The following is a 16,266-nucleotide window of genomic DNA, read 5'->3' on the forward strand; positions in this document are numbered from 1 at the left end:
GACGTTGATCGTATCCGTGGATCTGATTTGTCAGCGGAGAGCTAGGCGTCCGAGAGGATTACGCTAAAATAAAAAATAGACCGCAACTAAAACTCCATACCCGACACATTGCTATTCATATCGTATTCACACAGCCGTTACGAAGGGACTGCCGCCTTGTCTTCCTTGATAAGTAGCTTTAGGAGAAAAACATCTGCCAGGATTTGTTCTGGAAAATAGCGGACTACAAGCGAGCGACCCTGGAATTACAATCCGTTCGAGGGGGATAATAAAACTGGGAACGTTCCGAGGAGAAATCTCAAGCACGGAGAGGATGAGATGAAAACGAGAAAAAAAGTGTTTTGATTGAAGTTGGAATACAACTCCGCAGGACGGATTTGATGTTGCTCTTAAAACTGATTCGCGGTTAGTAGACTTACCATCGAAACATTTATGCAGCACTAGGCTACAATTACCAAATACTGACAGAATTTGTATGCCCGTTTTCAACGCTGACTAACAGTAGATCCCAACAGTGCTACTAGTTTATTTATAAAGAGGGACAAACGCTTTGTGTGCTGATGCCAACGGCAGATTGCAGGTTGCTCCATCATGGTCGGATCATGAGGTGTCTGACATTCTTACTCTTACTTCCAGAAACACTGAAAAAGTCGAAAAAGTCTGGGAAACACTCAGGCAGATTTCCAGTATGCTATGAGATTCTAACCCTGTCCTTGAGGAACAAGAAGATGGCTGCAGAATTGCATCCTGCGACTTCAAACACCAACCTACCCAACAACGGTACTACGGTGACAGCCACCGACAAGACAAACGATGTGCAGGTCACACAGTCGTCAACCACTGCAACAACCCCAACCACCCAACAGAACATAAACAACAACAACGTCGATCCTCAGAGCTGGCAGTCCACCCATCCGACGTTACGGGAGAGGTACAACTTATTTTTGCTTCTAAGAGATGGGTGTCCAATGCCCATGCTTACATGTATTTGAACTAGTTTACAATATAGACCTACTATTGTACTATACCATTTACAATATACCACTTTTGTATTGGTGATATTATGGCACATCTCCATTGAGTAAATGAGATTATGAAAATATGCTGACAGCTGATGAAATGATGATTTAGGACATTATAAATGGCGAACAAAAATACTATGCTAATGATCTATGTATGGAAGGTAGAAGAACCTGCTTTTGTATCACAAGTGCAAAGTTTCACTTCATACCTATTAATACATAATTGTCTCCCTCCTAGGAATGCGTTGATGTTTAACAATGAACTCATGGCAGATGTCCATTTTATTGTTGGTCCCCTGGGTGAATCTCAGAAAGTGCCAGCACACAAGGTAAGGGCTTTCTCCATTTGGAAATGTATTTGATTTTCCTGAACCAATACAGACATGTACACACGACACAAGTCACTAATGCGTCCGTTTGCCCTTCCCTCCAGTATGTGCTGGCAGTGGGCAGCTCCGTCTTCTGTGCCATGTTTTACGGGGACCTCGCCGAAGGAGAGTCCGAAATCCACATCCCAGATGTGGAACCTGCTGCTTTTCTAATTCTGCTTAAGTAAGCCACTTACCACTCACAACCAGTATTAGAGATGACAGGTACAATGTCACTTCAAAGGATATTACCGTTCATCCAAAAGCAAAACGAGTTCAGTGCCAAAATGTTAAAAATCACCGAAGGGCTTGAGAAGCAGGGAAGAGCACTATAATTGCTGGTTCCTATGCTCTTTGTTCATATTGAAATATTTCACCCGAGGCTAATGATCTTTCTTGAGGGAATCTGCAGTCGGGTAGGATATAAATAGATTCTTGCTTCTTTGTTGATTCTATCCCTGTTTGTCACTCCAAACCAGTGCAATGTTGCTTTTCCATCCCATGACAGAGTAAGAGTAGGGCTACGCCAAGTCATCCATCCTCTTTTCCTAGAAGGAATAGTGATCATGAATTCTATATTTATTTGTTTTCCTTTCCACACCAAACATAACTTATGTTTTTCTTCCATCTGCCCTTCTCAGGTACATGTACAGTGATGAGATAGATCTGGAGGCGGACACAGTGCTGGCCACCCTGTACGCTGCCAAGAAGTACATTGTGCCAGCCCTGGCCAAGGCCTGTGTCACTTTCCTGGAGACCAGCCTGGAGGCTAAGAACGCCTGCGTGTTGCTGTCCCAGAGCCGCCTGTTTGAGGAGCCCGAGCTGACGCAGCGCTGCTGGGAGGTGATCGACGCCCAGGCTGAGCTGGCCCTCTGCTCAGAGGGCTTCTGTGAGATCGACCTGCAGACCCTGGAGATCATCCTGGAGAGAGAGACCCTCAACACCAAGGAGCTGGTGGTCTTTAATGCGGTCATGAGCTGGGCGACAGCAGAGTGTACAAGGCAGGGACTGGGGGCGACCACCAGCAACAAGAGAGCCGTCCTGGGCAAGGCCCTGTATCTGGTGCGCATCCCCACCATGACCCTGGAGGAGTTTGCGGACGGGGCGGCGCAGTCCGACATCCTGACACTGGAGGAGACGCATGACGTCTTCCTGTGGTACACGGCGGCAAACAAGCCCGAGCTGGACTTCCCACTGACACAGAGGAAGGGGCTGGCGCCTCAGAGGTGCCACCGCTTCCAGTCTTCGGCCTACCGGAGCAACCAGTGGCGCTACAGGGGCCGCTGCGACAGCATCCAGTTTGCGGTGGACAAGCGGATCTTTATCGCCGGACTGGGCCTGTACGGCTCCAGCGGCGGGAAAGCCGAGTACAGCGTCAAGATAGAACTGAAGCGTCAAGGGGTGGTTCTGGCGCAGAACATGACCAAGTTTGTGTCGGACGGATCGAGCAGTACGTTCTCAGTGTGGTTTGAACACCCGGTTCAGGTGGAGCAGGACGCCTTCTATACAGTGAGCGTCGTGCTGGACGGGAACGAGCTGAGCTATTTCGGCCAGGAGGGCATGACGGAAGTGCAGTGTGGAAAAGTGACATTTCAGTTCCAGTGCTCTTCGGACAGTACCAATGGAACCGGGGTGCAGGGGGGGCAGATCCCGGAGCTGGTGTTCTATGCATAAGCTGGACTTGTCAACTTTATGGACATCATGGAGGAAAAAAAGTACATCCAGACCTCCCAGCCTTCAAAATAATGTAGCATTAAGACACTAGAGTATGTCACACTAATACGCCTGATAGTTCTTTGAAAGACTATTATTAAGTGAAGGAACATTGGTTTATCTTATTTATTTTAAAAACTGCTATTTTATTTTAATTATTAACGCTGCAAAAAAAATAAGCAGTCCCATGTAAAAAGTTGTATTGCACTTGGAAGTGGACGGACTCCGCAATGTTGTGTTTTAGTACATAAAGTACAGTTACATTGTTTACAGCTTGATGCTGATAAACCCAGACATTCTGTATGAGAGCTTATGAATCCGCAGAAAATCATAAAAGCTATGTGAGTTAAGCCTCTGATGTTGCTGCTCGTCATTATGAAACTCACCTGTATGTGAAATCTGTTGTTTGGGTGGGATTAATATTGGGAGGGATTGTTTGATGTTAGAGCACCCTCTAGGTATACTGAGGAGTGCTACAACCTAGCTAGGTAAAGTTATTCAGATCCCTTCGTCGGCACACGTAACATTTGTGCAATTCTCTGAACAGTCTCAGTCTACAATACAGTACTTAATAATTTACAAACACAGAGTAGCGAGGGCGATGGTAGGTACCTATAGCTGGGGCGTTGATGCAGAGCTCCCTAGCCAGGACAAGGAACGTTCTTCCCAGGACGTAAACATTCACCTGTGAGGGTGGGAAATATTTAGAATAGAAAGGCAACATAATAGCAGAAATACAAGGTGTGTGTGTGTGTGTGCGCACAAGCTCATGAGGAAACATGGTCCAGTTAGTGTGATTAAACACTCATCTGGAGTGATATCTAGAAAGCACAGCAAGTCCCCAAAACCAGAGGCTGACGAGCTATAAGTCATGTTCCCAGGACATTTCTATCATTCCTCCAGACTGACTCTCCAGACCTTAAGGGTTTTGGGTCCCTACCAAACACAGACGAGCTTTCACTCTCAGCCCCCTCCTGAGTCTCTGGCGGCCACAGCCTGCTCTATTTTGGGAGGCATGTCCCATTTCTGAGTTTGTACACACAACAAAGAGGCGGTGGAAAAGGAATGCATTGTTGCCCTGACACCATAGGGACCCGCAGTAGGGGTGAAACGTGTCAATCTAGAGCCTAGAGAACCTTCCACCTGGACCCTGAACAGTTTACTGAGCCCTGGGGGTTCAACGAGGCCATAGGCCTCGGTGCTGGGAAGTGAATGTTCTGAGTCAGCCACAATGCCTTCCCGAGGGAGTGGTGCCACGCTGACCGCTAGCCTGGGTGGGGCCCCCACAAGCTGGGGATTGGTGGAATACATCTACCCTCAGCAGCAGCACTGATCCCTGGCTGGACAGACACCCCACCACCATCCCCAAATCCACTATCACCCTTCAAATGCCACAGAGGGAAGACGGGGGAGGGGGAGACGGCTCCTAAAGGACAGCTGGGAGCGTAAAAATAAAACTACTGACCAGCTGTGTCTCTGAGAAATGTCTCCCTACCCTCACACTGACACCCATTAAAAATGCAGACAAATGTGGATGCACAGTGACATAGCTCAGCTCCACTCGATTACTGCAAGGGGCCAATATGTTTCTTGTTGAATGCGATACTGTGATACGAATGGAACCATAAATCATATTCGGGCCGGCGGAGCGTCTGTTTCGCTAAAAAATGTATAAAGGAGGGATGCGTCAGTGTTGCGGTGGTCAAAATGATCAATAATAACAGTTTAAGGATGTAGGAACATGGGAGTGAAGAGCAAACTTACCTGAAGGAGGTCACTAAGGTCAAGCAACATGTCTGACGGGTTAGGTTAAGTCAATAAAACCATATATTAGCAAATATATTGTACTGTTAAATCATTCACATTTATACTCTTAATCATCATCATTTGAAACAAGTCTTTTACATTTCCTCGCCAGAATTAACTAATAAGACATTGATGTTAAGAGGGTCAAATACATTTTCAGGACAATCATTGGCTCAGGCAACTGTGTAGCTAAGTGAATTGAATCTGATCCCAAAATGTCTTCTGAGGACAGCATTTCTAAATATACGGAGAGACGGCTATTGGGAGATCTAAAACCCCTCTGTGACCTCTGAACTGCCCCCCTGGCCTTAGCCCCATTAGCCTCTGGAGACACTAGTCCCTGGTGACCACTACACTCCATGCACCAGTCTCCGTGGCGACAGGTGCACCTGTCCACAGGCGGTCAAAGTGGATTAGTAACACCCCTTTTAAAAAGCATTACAATGGGATTATCGTTGCCACCGAAATGGAAAAGATAATCCCACACAGTCTGGAGATTACAGAGGACTCCATCAGAGTTATGAAAATAAAAACAACAGTCCCTCTGAACATCTGATTTCAGAGTGAGGGAGACATTGGTTGCTACAAGCATCCTGTTTCCCCAATTTAATTGTATGGGAGGTAATACACTTCTAAACCCTGCCTGGGTTTGAGGTTTCACTGTGATCTGAATTGTCTGCTGCCATTCGTCCAAATCAGGGAAGTGGCCAGAGCCTTTTACAAAGTTAAAATGGCAACTAAATGTATTGACCAGCTTTTCTACTGGGCACCCCCACAAATACAGTATCAGTTTCATCTGGAGCCACTGATTACACTGAGAACTGATTACAGAGGTTTGCCTCTTTCTGTCCTTCCTCTTCTCCATTGCCATCCTCCTGTTACAGTTACCCAGCTGCGGAAAAGGAAGTGGGGGGGGGGGGGGGGGGAGCTATTTTTACTTTAGCCAGCGCTGCTACTCCTCCAAACACACATACACACACACACACACAGATACACACACAGATACACACACAGATACACACACAGATACACACACACACAGATACACACACACACAAGCAAACACAGCAAACAGGGCGCTGGCTTTGCTCCCTCCACCCTCATGGTAGATAAAACTGTTCTGCCTTTCCTGTCGAACTCCAATGGCTGTTACATAATCAAATCACACTCAAGAGTCAATGACAGGGAAAGTTAAACCAACAATAGCACCCAACAATTGCATGTGAAATCAAAAGCTAATCTACTTATAAGAAGGGCGATACAGAAATGGGCATTAAGCAAACACAATAAGAGCTTTAAAAACATTCCAAGTGGTACTTTTGTTTGCATAAATATAGCCTACATTGTTCAAGTAAAACGAATGTTTGGTCATAGCGAGAGCCGGACCAATACTGGAGTTTTGGGTCCGATACCGATGACAATTCATGGGGGGCAATATCCACAGATAACTGATTGTTTTTCTTTTTTCCAGAGTTCCTTTTTAGCAAAGTATACAATGTACACAAAAGAAATGCTCTTAATGCTGACTAGGCAAAAATCCACATCTCAATAATTACCTGAAATGATCTCCATTGATAAATAGTGCAGCATTTACTTATTTTACGTGCACAGTTACTTATGCCAAATGAAATTTTCAAATGTTCAGTGCACTGCATATTGACATCAGTGATTTGCTGTTCAGTGTAATTTGTTGTGACAGTTTGATCCTCCACTGAATCATTTTCATCCTACTCAGTATATTTAATTCACAAAAACATATCAAAATGCACAGTGAAAAGCATTCTTAAAACCTAAGAGTTGCCAACCACTGTAATTTACAGGAATGTTTTCCAGGCCTCATTCTTCTCCCTTTACCCCCTTGCCTGCATCCTCAGCTACCCCCCCCCCCCCCCCCTTTCTCTCACGGTGGGTGAAAGGATACGAGGTGTCCCCTCTGTCCTGCAGACCAGGTAGAGGCAGGCAGCCACCACATGGGCGACCCTGCGGCCCTGCGTCAGGTGTTTAGACACGGCCATCTTGTAGAAGTTGAAGGCCGTGTCCAGGCAGTGCTGGTTCAGCTGCAGCTGGTGGCCCAGCATGTTGATCTGCCGTCTCCCTGGTGACACACAGGAGCATGTAATTACACACACAATACAACCCAGGCAGGCACACAAACACCTATACACACACACACACACTCACACATATAAACAAAGGTCCTTTAATAAACAGACAAGGACACGCACGCACACACACACACACACACACACACACACACACACCTTGTTATTACACAAACAGAGATGCAGGTGTCTAGAGGTCTCTGTGTCCTTTGCTGGCCTGGTGAACTTCGCATGCAAACACTCAGACAATACAAAAACAGATGTCTTATTACATCCACAGATAGGTACTCGTGAGAAACAAGGGAAGGCTGCTGAGGTAATATAAAGTCTCGCTATGCTAAAACATTCCCCCTGCTTTGCTGAACAGATTACAGGGCACACAACCATGACTCCCCTAATTCTCCTCCCCTCCCCATCAAGCTGTCAGACCATCGCCAAAGATCCTGATTTATATACATTTCTTCCTACACTTATGCAATACTTCAAAGTTCGACCAGCAGTGCATTTACTGAGACAACTGGATAACATCTAAAAAAAAAATTTGTAAAAGAAAAAATCATTTCCAGAGACAAATTGGAAAGCCCCACATTGTAACGTTGAGCAGTGAGGGTCAACCACAGCAGAACACATGGTATCCTCGACAGTAATGGAAAAAAGCAACCTGTTGTTAATTTAGAGCGGACGTAATGAGTAGGGGAGGGTGTGAGGTGTGAGTAGTGGCGGTGGGGAGGGATGAGTCCAGGCATTCATGGGAGTGTGGGTCAGACAGAGGGTGGCCAGACACCGGGGATGTTTATTGACGGGACTGTTCCCTCACAGCGCTGCTCTTGTTCTCAGAGGTCCACAGACACTATAAATCTCCCCGTAGACAATCCACATAGCATGACAAACCTATTCCCCCGCACGCCACAGCTCTGTGTCTACATGCCTGTGTTTCTCTCACACACATACATTACTCAGAGTCCATACAGTATGACCAGTATGACAGACCTCTCCCCCTGGATACAGGAGTGCGCGCTCGCGCACACACACACACAGAGAGAGAGAGAGAGAGAGAGAGAGAGATAGAGAGAGGGGGGGAGAGAGAGAGAGATAGAGAGAGAGAGAGGGGGAGAGAGAGAGAGAGAGATAGAGAGAGAGGGAGAGAGAGAGAGAGAGAGAGAGAGAGGGGGGGGGGGGGGGGAGAGAGAGAGAGAGAGAGAGAGAGAAAGAGAGGGGGGGGGAGAGAGAGGGGGGGGGGGAGAGAGAGAGAGAGGGGGGGGAGAGAGAGAGAGAGAGAGAGAGAAAGAGAGGGGGGGGGAGAGAGAGAGGGGGAGAGAGAGAGAGAGAGAGAGAGGGGGGGGGAGAGAGAGAGGGGGAGAGAGAGAGAGAGAGAGAGAGAGAGAGAGAGAGGGGGGGGAGAGAGAGAGATAGAGAGAGAGAGAGAGAGAGGGGGGGGGGAGAAAGAGAGAGAGAGACTGACTCACCATTCTGCAGTGTCTGGGCCCGAGACTCTCTCCCAACGCCTGTATAGTAACCTTCACCAAAGTTTGGTGTTTTTCCAGAGGCTATTGAGACAGGGAACAGAGACAGACATTGCTATGTTTGCTAAATACAATACAAACTCTAAGGAACCCAACAGGCATTCACTAAAATTACTATAATCTCAAAGAAAATGGGGTCAGGTGGGGATGGCAACACCAGGCTCAGCATAAAACTATATACTGCATCAAAATGCTAATTATGCTCCGGCAATGTTTTTAGCGTTTATTTCAGTGTATGGTTAACCATCTTAGTTTTTAGTACTCTATCCAACATAAGGAAAGGAAAGACTGATTCTTCATCATTAGAAGCCTAATAGAGAGCAAGGCTCATCTCCAACTACTATGTCAAGTACAACATTGCACTCTAGTGGGGAGTCGGTGGAACTACAAACATACGTTCCAAAGAAATCCATCACAAAGCCTTTCTACAGCTGAGCATCTCTCTCTTCAGCAGTGTCAGCTAAAACAGCAGCCCAAAAAGGCTGAAGGCCAGGCCACGTCATTGGGTTTGTGATTGTAGATAACTAGATATGGGACAGGGATCTGAGGGAGGGTGGAGCATAACCCTAACCCAAAATTTAGATTTTTGCAATCAAATTAACTAACCATAAATTGATCACAGGCCTAGCGAAAGACATATCATAGTGGCACAAGAGTTTCTTTACTCATTCTCAATAAACTGAGCCGAACTGTCTCTGTCTGGATAATGTGGTTCATGTCATCATAACGGAAAAAGGAAAGTTGCACTCACAGTCTCCGGCAACAAACTGTCCCACGGCTGAGGAGCTTCCACCACCTGTCTCCATGAACTGCACCTCAGACACGATGATGTTGTCCTCCAGGACAGTGCCACAGGTCATGCAGACGGCATCACCGCGGGCCTGGTCCACATCGATGTCTGTGCCCCCACAGTTCTTACACACCTTGGAGCTCATGGTCAGATTTGCTTACACCTCACAGCCTGGGGAGCAGAGACAAGGGGATAAGTCTTATATGTGGATGACATTGTAGACATATTGGTGGAGTTCACACCAGTACAGATATGACTATACAAATTTATTAAAAAAAATAATAATAATAATAAATGTAAAAAAAAAAAAAAAACATCATTAGTTTGATCATAATGTTATCACAGCACTAAGAGTGCACGTCATGTTTGGAATAATTTCAAATAACTACCGATGATATTGGAGAAATGCCTGAGGTTACCAGCAGTACCTCGATTGCTGGTCTGCAATAAACACTAGTAGGCGTAGTATGTTGTTGCACGAACCTGCACCGGCGCCTTTCAGGCTAATACCCCACCACAGTGCACCGACCCTGCTACGTGGCAATGGTTAGCAATCTAGACACCATTCCATGGTGGTCCCACCGTCAACGTTTTTTATGTTCCCGCCGTCAATAATTGTATTTCTGATCTGATTTCTAAGTACTTCTGCAAGTAAAGCGTACCGGTGGTTTGCTATGGGCTAGCTAAGTAGCTCAAAAACAAACAAACCTGGTTACCGCAATGAATGGGATCTACTGCTGTCACTAGCGACGTGACACCTGGCTACCACACAAACACAGAGCACTATCTGCTACCAGGGACATTGACAGTGTCCGTGAATGAAACAACATGATATATTCATCATATATTCATATATTAAAGGAAAAATACTGGACAATACGCACCGACAAAGTACAACACCAAGAGACTTGCTGGTGGCTTTATGGCTAGCTAGCTAGCTAGTAGCAGCAACTTTCCCGAGCACAATTCCAAGCGCGTGTCAGCTTCGCACGAGCCCTCTGAATAGATTTGAATGGGTTGTACTCGAGTCAGCTGTATTTTCACATATATCACCTACCTACATATTTTGTAATTTGCCATCTAGACAGCATATTGTTTACTGACAAGCCATGACCATTTAGCTACCATGTAATTCCTGATCACGCCTCACCACCCAACATGTGCGTTTTCATGCTTGGGAGATGGATGAGCTCACGTGATTCTCGAGGGTGATACACCCTGGTCATGACCGTTCACTATCCATTAGCTATTGAAACACGTACTGTAAAAGTTTCGTTTCGTGCCTAAGACGTGATATTTGATTACGTGCGACACATAATATACAATTACTAACAATACAACATCTAAAAATAAAATATATCCCGAATTGGTTACACCAAACATCCCCATTTCACATGATAGCGACCTCTGTCCAAGGTATCTCCCTGCGTCACTGAGTGCAACCGACTGAACTTCAGACGCCAAAGAATGGTGACACATATTGTTACGAGTGATCTAAATTGCTGATTACCAAAATCATCATGGTGTCAACAGGGTTGTTTCAAACACACCACAAAACAGTGATGGCAATTAAAATAAATTCAGGAATGCACATAGTAACAAACACTTGCTTTTATTCAGCAAGTTTATTTATTTGACTCAAAACAGAAAGTGACATTTTCAGCACATACAAACAGAAACTGGGACAGCATTACTGTGGGACAATAACTGGAGACCATAAAGTGCAGCATTACAAATAATTGCTGTGTGAAATTGACAATGCTATCAAGTGCAAAACTCCCAATTTCAAACCATATGTGAACACTGAATGTAGATTACAGTGGGAAGTGAGTCCAGACATGAACATAGTGCTGCATCATACAACAATGGTTTCAATGTCCAGCATCAGGGCAATACAAATATGCAATACAGCATAGAAAAATTGTAGTGCATCTCAGACATGATCCTTGTGAATTAAGCAAGAATTACCAAAGGTCCTCCAAGTGAATAGCCACACACTCATGCCATTTTTACACAAAAATGCCTCACAAACACATCCAGCAAACACCATGTCAACATGCCTCTTACCAAATCAATCTTTACCCATAAGGGGAGATCACTGACTACTGTCACCTATACATTGGCAGGGAAATGCCCACAAGTCACTGTTCTGACAATGCAAAGAAATTATAATACATATCAAAATTACAGATTTGGTCATTAATAGAATCAGGTCCAAAGTATTTATTTGGTATGTAACTGAAGCATCATGAGTAAAATCCAACAAAAAAAAGGAATCAAGTGGTGCATCAAACTTCATTTTGTACCCTTAATTGAGGCCTAGTTGGTCGGGGTTGTGGCTGAGCAATTCATTCATTAAAAGCAAACAAAATCTCTAAACATGACAACAAAATGATTACATCATCTTATAGTGTAGGAAAAACAATGTATACAAGTGCTACAAAAACGATAGTAAATACTTCAGCAGTAAAAAGTACGTAAGTACACAGCGTTTTGTGTTAAAATAGGAATATTTAACAAAATAGTTCATACAAAAATGCAATACATGGGACTACATTTAAAGCATTTAGTAAACTGTGTGTGTACATATATGTATATTTCACTTGAATCAGTGAATAATCTGTAAATCCCTTAGTCACGATGGCCTAAGGGCTTGCCTGCAAACACTTCATAGACAGAATGTACTGTACAAAGACACTTCACCTGAACCATGTGTCACAGATGCTTTTCAGGTCTTTTGTCAATAGTCGAGAATGGTTATTCCATGTGTCTATCTATGATAGAATTACATGGGCCAGTGGCCAAATAGTTCAAGTGAAGTGTGACTAAATGTACGGTAAGCATTTAGAGATGGTGTGAGACTGAGGGGTTGGAAACACTTGGGTCTATGCTCGCGTTCTTTCTCTCTCCATGGCTGTCTTAGCCGGGTCACTGGTCCTGGTCACTGGTCTGTCTCACTGGTCCGGTTCACTGGTCTGTCTCACTGGTCCCGAGCTTCATACAGCAGTTTGGCAGCCTATCAAGGGACAGATATGGAAGAGTGACTTTGAGAATGTCCCGGTACATCAGGAACAGTATACACATCTTCTTAGCCATATATTGTATATTATACTTACTCACATGCAAATCAAATTACCCCACCTACAGCCCTATAACAACAACACTACCATGTACACAAACAAACACACACACTTATTAATATGATATACCTTGTGCATGGCAGCTAGCCATGAGGAGGCGATCTTCTTGTCTTCTGCGGCCTCCATCCGTAGCTGCTGGGGGTCCTGAGAGCCCATGGGTTTGTAGTGGAGCAGCATGCCACTGGCCCGGGAGTTTCCCCCTGTTCAATGGTACACACACAGGCAAGGTAAGAGCACACCACCCAGAGAGGACTCAGTAGGCTCCCTCTAACCAAAACTAGTATTATACCCCTGTATGTTTCACTTTGAAGATTTACTATATATTTTTTTGGTTTGTTTTTGTTTATACTGCCCAATACTTTCTTTGGCAAAGACACATGGTGAAGGGTGAAATGTTCACTATATACAGAACAGGATAGTGCATGGCACAATCATAACATGCAAGTGTCTCTTCAGTATTAAACAATGGTGCATGCTACAAATGGCAATGAACAAATCTATAGCAACTACTGAATGAGAAAATGAGAAGCACCGCACACAAAAGGACAGGCCGACACAAACACAATATTTCCTCTTCTGAGGCTACAAACTGGTCATAGGCAAAGAGTGGACACTGGACAGGGTCCAAGTCTGGGTCAACAATCTCACACAGTTACCATGGAGCATGCATGTGGGGCTTTGACAGTCTTCGATCTACCACTGATATCTAATGGGTATGGATAAATGAGGGGTCCTCATTACAAACAAGGACACAAGCAGGCAGATGAACTGAAGGTGGGAAGTAATAAGAAAAAGTGAGAAACTAAGCAGATTACGAGCGCTAACCTTCAGAGATATACTGACTGTCCAGCAGACTGGTGTAAGTGTGAATGTCATTCTCTAAGCCCAAAAGGAGAAGGGCCACCCAGAGTCAAGAGTGAAAGAGGGAAAGAGTGTTAATATTAAAACAGAGGAAACAGTTGCATTACTACCCAAGTAACAGCCAAATGTCCTTACTACTTACCATGCTGTTAGATCATTTAGGGGTTTAAAAATCAATACAATACAGAGACAAAGTCATTAGAATTTCCAGCACAGAGGACATATTATCATACTTCAGTTCAAAGAAGAGCTAGAGTTATTTCATCCACCCACAGGAAACTTTAATGGATCGTGATCAATGAGCTCTCAGCAGCCTGCGCTCACGCTCCTGGATTATCATTTTGCCCTTTGTACTGAGAGATAGGGCCAGATCACGTCAATAAACAGAGCAAATCCTATCCAGAGCCTTACCTTCTGGGGTGGATCCCTCTGTCAGCACCTGCATACTGGAGATCCGAGACAGCTCCACCTCAAAATGGCTCTCCCCATCTAAGAAGAGATACCTGAGTAGAGAGGGAGCAAGAGAGACAGAGACAGAGGGACAGAGAGGGACAGAGAGGGAGAAAAAGGGTGAGACCCAAAGCAAAGCACTAAAAGTATTTCATATGGATGAATGGCCTTCGCTAAAGTAACTTCCTTTCTACAGTAAGACAGTGACCTGGGGAGTGTCCATCCTAGATACTTCCCCTCTGTGTTTGCGAGGTGAAGAGAGAGAAAGTGTGCAATTTAAAACTCACAGTACCTGTGGTTGTTGGAGAGGCGACACATCATGGTCTCAGATTTCTCTGATGTGCCCAATGTGACAATAAATGAACCACCTGAGTTGCAGAGAAGTGATATTACCAGTCCAGTAACAATTAACCATGACTATTACAGAGCTCACAGATGAACTACACGCACATACCATCAGCTACCTCACAGCATTCCTGGTGATGCTACACAGATATTGATACCATGACACCATTAGTCCAACAGGCTCCAAGCCTTACACTGCAGCCCCCTCCCACCATTGCAGCCCCCTCCCACCATCACAGCCATCTCTAGCCCTGGGGCTCACCATGCTGCTAATGCATTTTTCATTAAAGGCCTGGATGAGTGACGAAGAATGGAGATCTCTATTTATAACCAGGCCAGGCCGCACCAACACACTCTACTAGCCAGGCTTGAGCAGAGAGGGGTGGGAGGATGAGCAGAGTAGCTGCACCTCAGGCCTTACCCTGACCAATGCCAACACACAGAGCTGCTAACATTGGCTGGTTTGTGCTTTCGAGCACTTCAACGATTAATTCATTCCTCTGAACTCACCTGCCATGAGCACTTTCAGCTGTTTGTCATAGAACTCCATCTCCTTCTGGGAGACTAAGCCGCACTCTCCGCATTGCCGGACCGGGTCAACAAAACACATCCGGGGCAGAGCAACCTTCTTACTACAGCACTTATCGCAGAAACACTTCCCGCACCGCCGACAGTGGTGCTGCAAGACAGGGGAAAGAGAAGAGTTATGAGAGAAAAGCCCCCACAATCATTTCAGACGTCGTAACTTTGCAAAGGAATGTTATGGCACAATAAACGTTTGGTTCCACTTCCACTCGTCGACTTAAGTCAGGCGTCCCTCCATGCTACGTCACATGTTACTGATGGGCCAACATTTTCTGTGTGATGGGTACGGCAAGTCAAACCTTTCTTGTGATGAAATCGAATTTTCCGTCACACTGCATACATCTTGGGCACTGAAAGAGGAAAAGGACATTGCACAATGCATAACTGGTTCACTCAAAAGCGGTTGGACAGGATACGAAGAGCTGCATCACATGAGTTGCATTACAGAAAGACTTTCCATCAACACACCCAGAAGACTGAAACTACCAACATAGGCCGAATACAACCTGAAGAAAATAATGTTCCTGTTCACAAACACCTTAAGGTTTTAACTGTAACCTTTCAAACCAACATGGGTGCAGAGGCAGTGAGATGTGACACTGCTTGGGAAGATTACTTATTGTTGATCACATACACATGCCCATTCCCCATATGCACGCACGCACACACACACACACACACACACACACACACACACACACACACACACACACACACACACACACACACACACACACACACACACACACACACACACGTTTATATTATTTACATTAACATTCCATGGCTAAGATATCCATGGCTAACACACACACGTTATCTCATTGAAATTCCTTTGTTACAGTTCTTTGCATCTCTTTTCCCCTCTCCACCTGACTTGTGCACCCAATAACTAACATCAGCCAGGATCAACAGAGTGCTTCCATGTGACAGCAAAACTTCTGTATTTTGATAGAGATAAATAGAGACTGCTCGAAGTGAGACAACAGTTAGCTGGTTAGCCAGCACTGACAGCTAGCTCATCACGCCAGTGGAGTGACAACGTGACGTGCCATGGCTCGCGCACTGGCAGGCAGGATAGCTAGCTACGAGGTACCGTGAAGCTTTGCTGTAACAGTGGATGGCGATATTCTTGCTATATCAGCTATTACTTTTGTATATGTAGGTGTGAAGCCGCTTAGAATGCATTGAAATGAGTAGCTAGCCAGCCACACATACAGCTGAGCTAGTAGCAGCAGCAAATGCAACGCCCAATCCGGGGGCCAAGTCCCTACCGTTGCTTGTCAGACTGGCTTGAGATTTCGCCATCTGTGTCGTGCTTTCACCAACAACACTCACCTCTTTGTCCGGGACCCACTGTGGTTCGTCTAACGAAAAGGGACTGTTAAATGCTCCGTTCTCAGGGACCATTCGTAGTCCACTGGGGCTTCGGACTAATTTCTTGCCATCAGGCACTGAAGACATTTTTCCACCAACAATTCTTCTCTTCGTCCATAAACTCCAAAACACGCCTATCGAATTGATTGACAGAGCCCTTGGCCAATAGAATTGCATGGAGTAC

The 16,266-nt window shown here is 45.2% G+C and overlaps 3 protein-coding genes across 5 annotated transcripts in view; 1 reads left to right on the top strand and 2 right to left on the bottom strand.

The window, feature by feature from the left end:
• The window catches only part of brf1a (BRF1 general transcription factor IIIB subunit a), a 31,995-nt gene extending 21,580 nt beyond the window's left edge, over window positions 1-10,415 (bottom strand). Inside the window, exons 1-6 of one of the 2 annotated variants that reach the window (XM_083683344.1) lie at window positions 10,209-10,415; window positions 9,286-9,495; window positions 8,478-8,558; window positions 6,831-7,004; window positions 4,868-4,899; window positions 3,716-3,788 (exon numbers count right to left, since the gene is read on the bottom strand). In XM_083683344.1, the coding sequence (XP_083539470.1) occupies window positions 3,716-3,788; window positions 4,868-4,899; window positions 6,831-7,004; window positions 8,478-8,558; window positions 9,286-9,469 (544 nt within the window). In that variant the 5' untranslated portion in view covers window positions 9,470-9,495; window positions 10,209-10,415. Of the gene's footprint in view, window positions 1-3,715; window positions 3,789-4,867; window positions 4,900-6,830; window positions 7,005-7,170; window positions 7,259-8,477; window positions 8,559-9,285; window positions 9,496-10,208 lie in introns of those variants that run through there. The other variant, XM_083683345.1, reaches the window with a different exon arrangement.
• On the top strand, window positions 160-3,435 carry LOC310814087 (BTB/POZ domain-containing protein 6-B-like). Of its 2 annotated transcripts, XM_083683347.1 has the most exons (5): window positions 160-405; window positions 637-931; window positions 1,261-1,351; window positions 1,456-1,574; window positions 2,032-3,435. In XM_083683347.1, exons 1-5 carry the CDS (start codon window positions 381-383, stop codon window positions 3,062-3,064), a joined length of 1,563 nt encoding a protein of 520 aa, XP_083539473.1. In that variant the 5' UTR covers window positions 160-380; the 3' UTR covers window positions 3,065-3,435. The 2 variants fall into 2 exon arrangements, with proteins under 2 accessions (XP_083539473.1, XP_083539472.1); XM_083683346.1 differs by having other exon boundaries at window positions 160-931.
• A 511-nt stretch (window positions 10,416-10,926) lies between the features above and the next one.
• zfyve21 (zinc finger, FYVE domain containing 21) lies at window positions 10,927-16,224 on the bottom strand. The gene is made up of 7 exons (XM_083683348.1): window positions 16,044-16,224; window positions 15,005-15,055; window positions 14,631-14,799; window positions 14,068-14,143; window positions 13,737-13,828; window positions 12,534-12,664; window positions 10,927-12,340 (listed from the first exon to the last, which is right to left on the bottom strand). The coding sequence occupies exons 1-7, from the start codon at window positions 16,167-16,169 to the stop codon at window positions 12,305-12,307; spliced, it is 681 nt and encodes a 226-aa protein (XP_083539474.1). The 5' UTR covers window positions 16,170-16,224; the 3' UTR covers window positions 10,927-12,304.
• Window positions 16,225-16,266: the final 42 nt, after the last annotated feature.

The sequence above is a fragment of the Argentina silus genome (genome assembly GCF_951799395.1).
Source record: "Argentina silus genome assembly, chromosome: 13".
NCBI lineage: Eukaryota > Metazoa > Chordata > Actinopteri > Argentiniformes > Argentinidae > Argentina > Argentina silus.

What these genes read in the sequence shown, in the direction of transcription:
- LOC310814087 (XM_083683346.1), top strand. Translation starts at nt 561, where the DNA reads ATGCCAACGGCAGATTGCAGGTTGCTCCATCATGGTCGGATCATGAGG. An exon ending in CATCCGACGTTACGGGAGAG is followed by an intron (nt 932 to 1,260) that starts GTACAACTTATT and finishes TCTCCCTCCTAG; the next exon opens with GAATGCGTTGATGTTTAACA. An exon ending in GCTTTTCTAATTCTGCTTAA is followed by an intron (nt 1,575 to 2,031) that starts GTAAGCCACTTA and finishes TGCCCTTCTCAG; the next exon opens with GTACATGTACAGTGATGAGA.
- zfyve21 (XM_083683348.1), bottom strand. Translation starts at nt 16,169, where the DNA reads ATGTCTTCAGTGCCTGATGGCAAGAAATTAGTCCGAAGCCCCAGTGGA. An exon ending in AGTGGGTCCCGGACAAAGAG is followed by an intron (nt 15,056 to 16,043) that starts GTGAGTGTTGTT and finishes TTCCTCTTTCAG; the next exon opens with TGCCCAAGATGTATGCAGTG. An exon ending in CGCCTCTCCAACAACCACAG is followed by an intron (nt 13,829 to 14,067) that starts GTACTGTGAGTT and finishes CTCTCTACTCAG; the next exon opens with GTATCTCTTCTTAGATGGGG.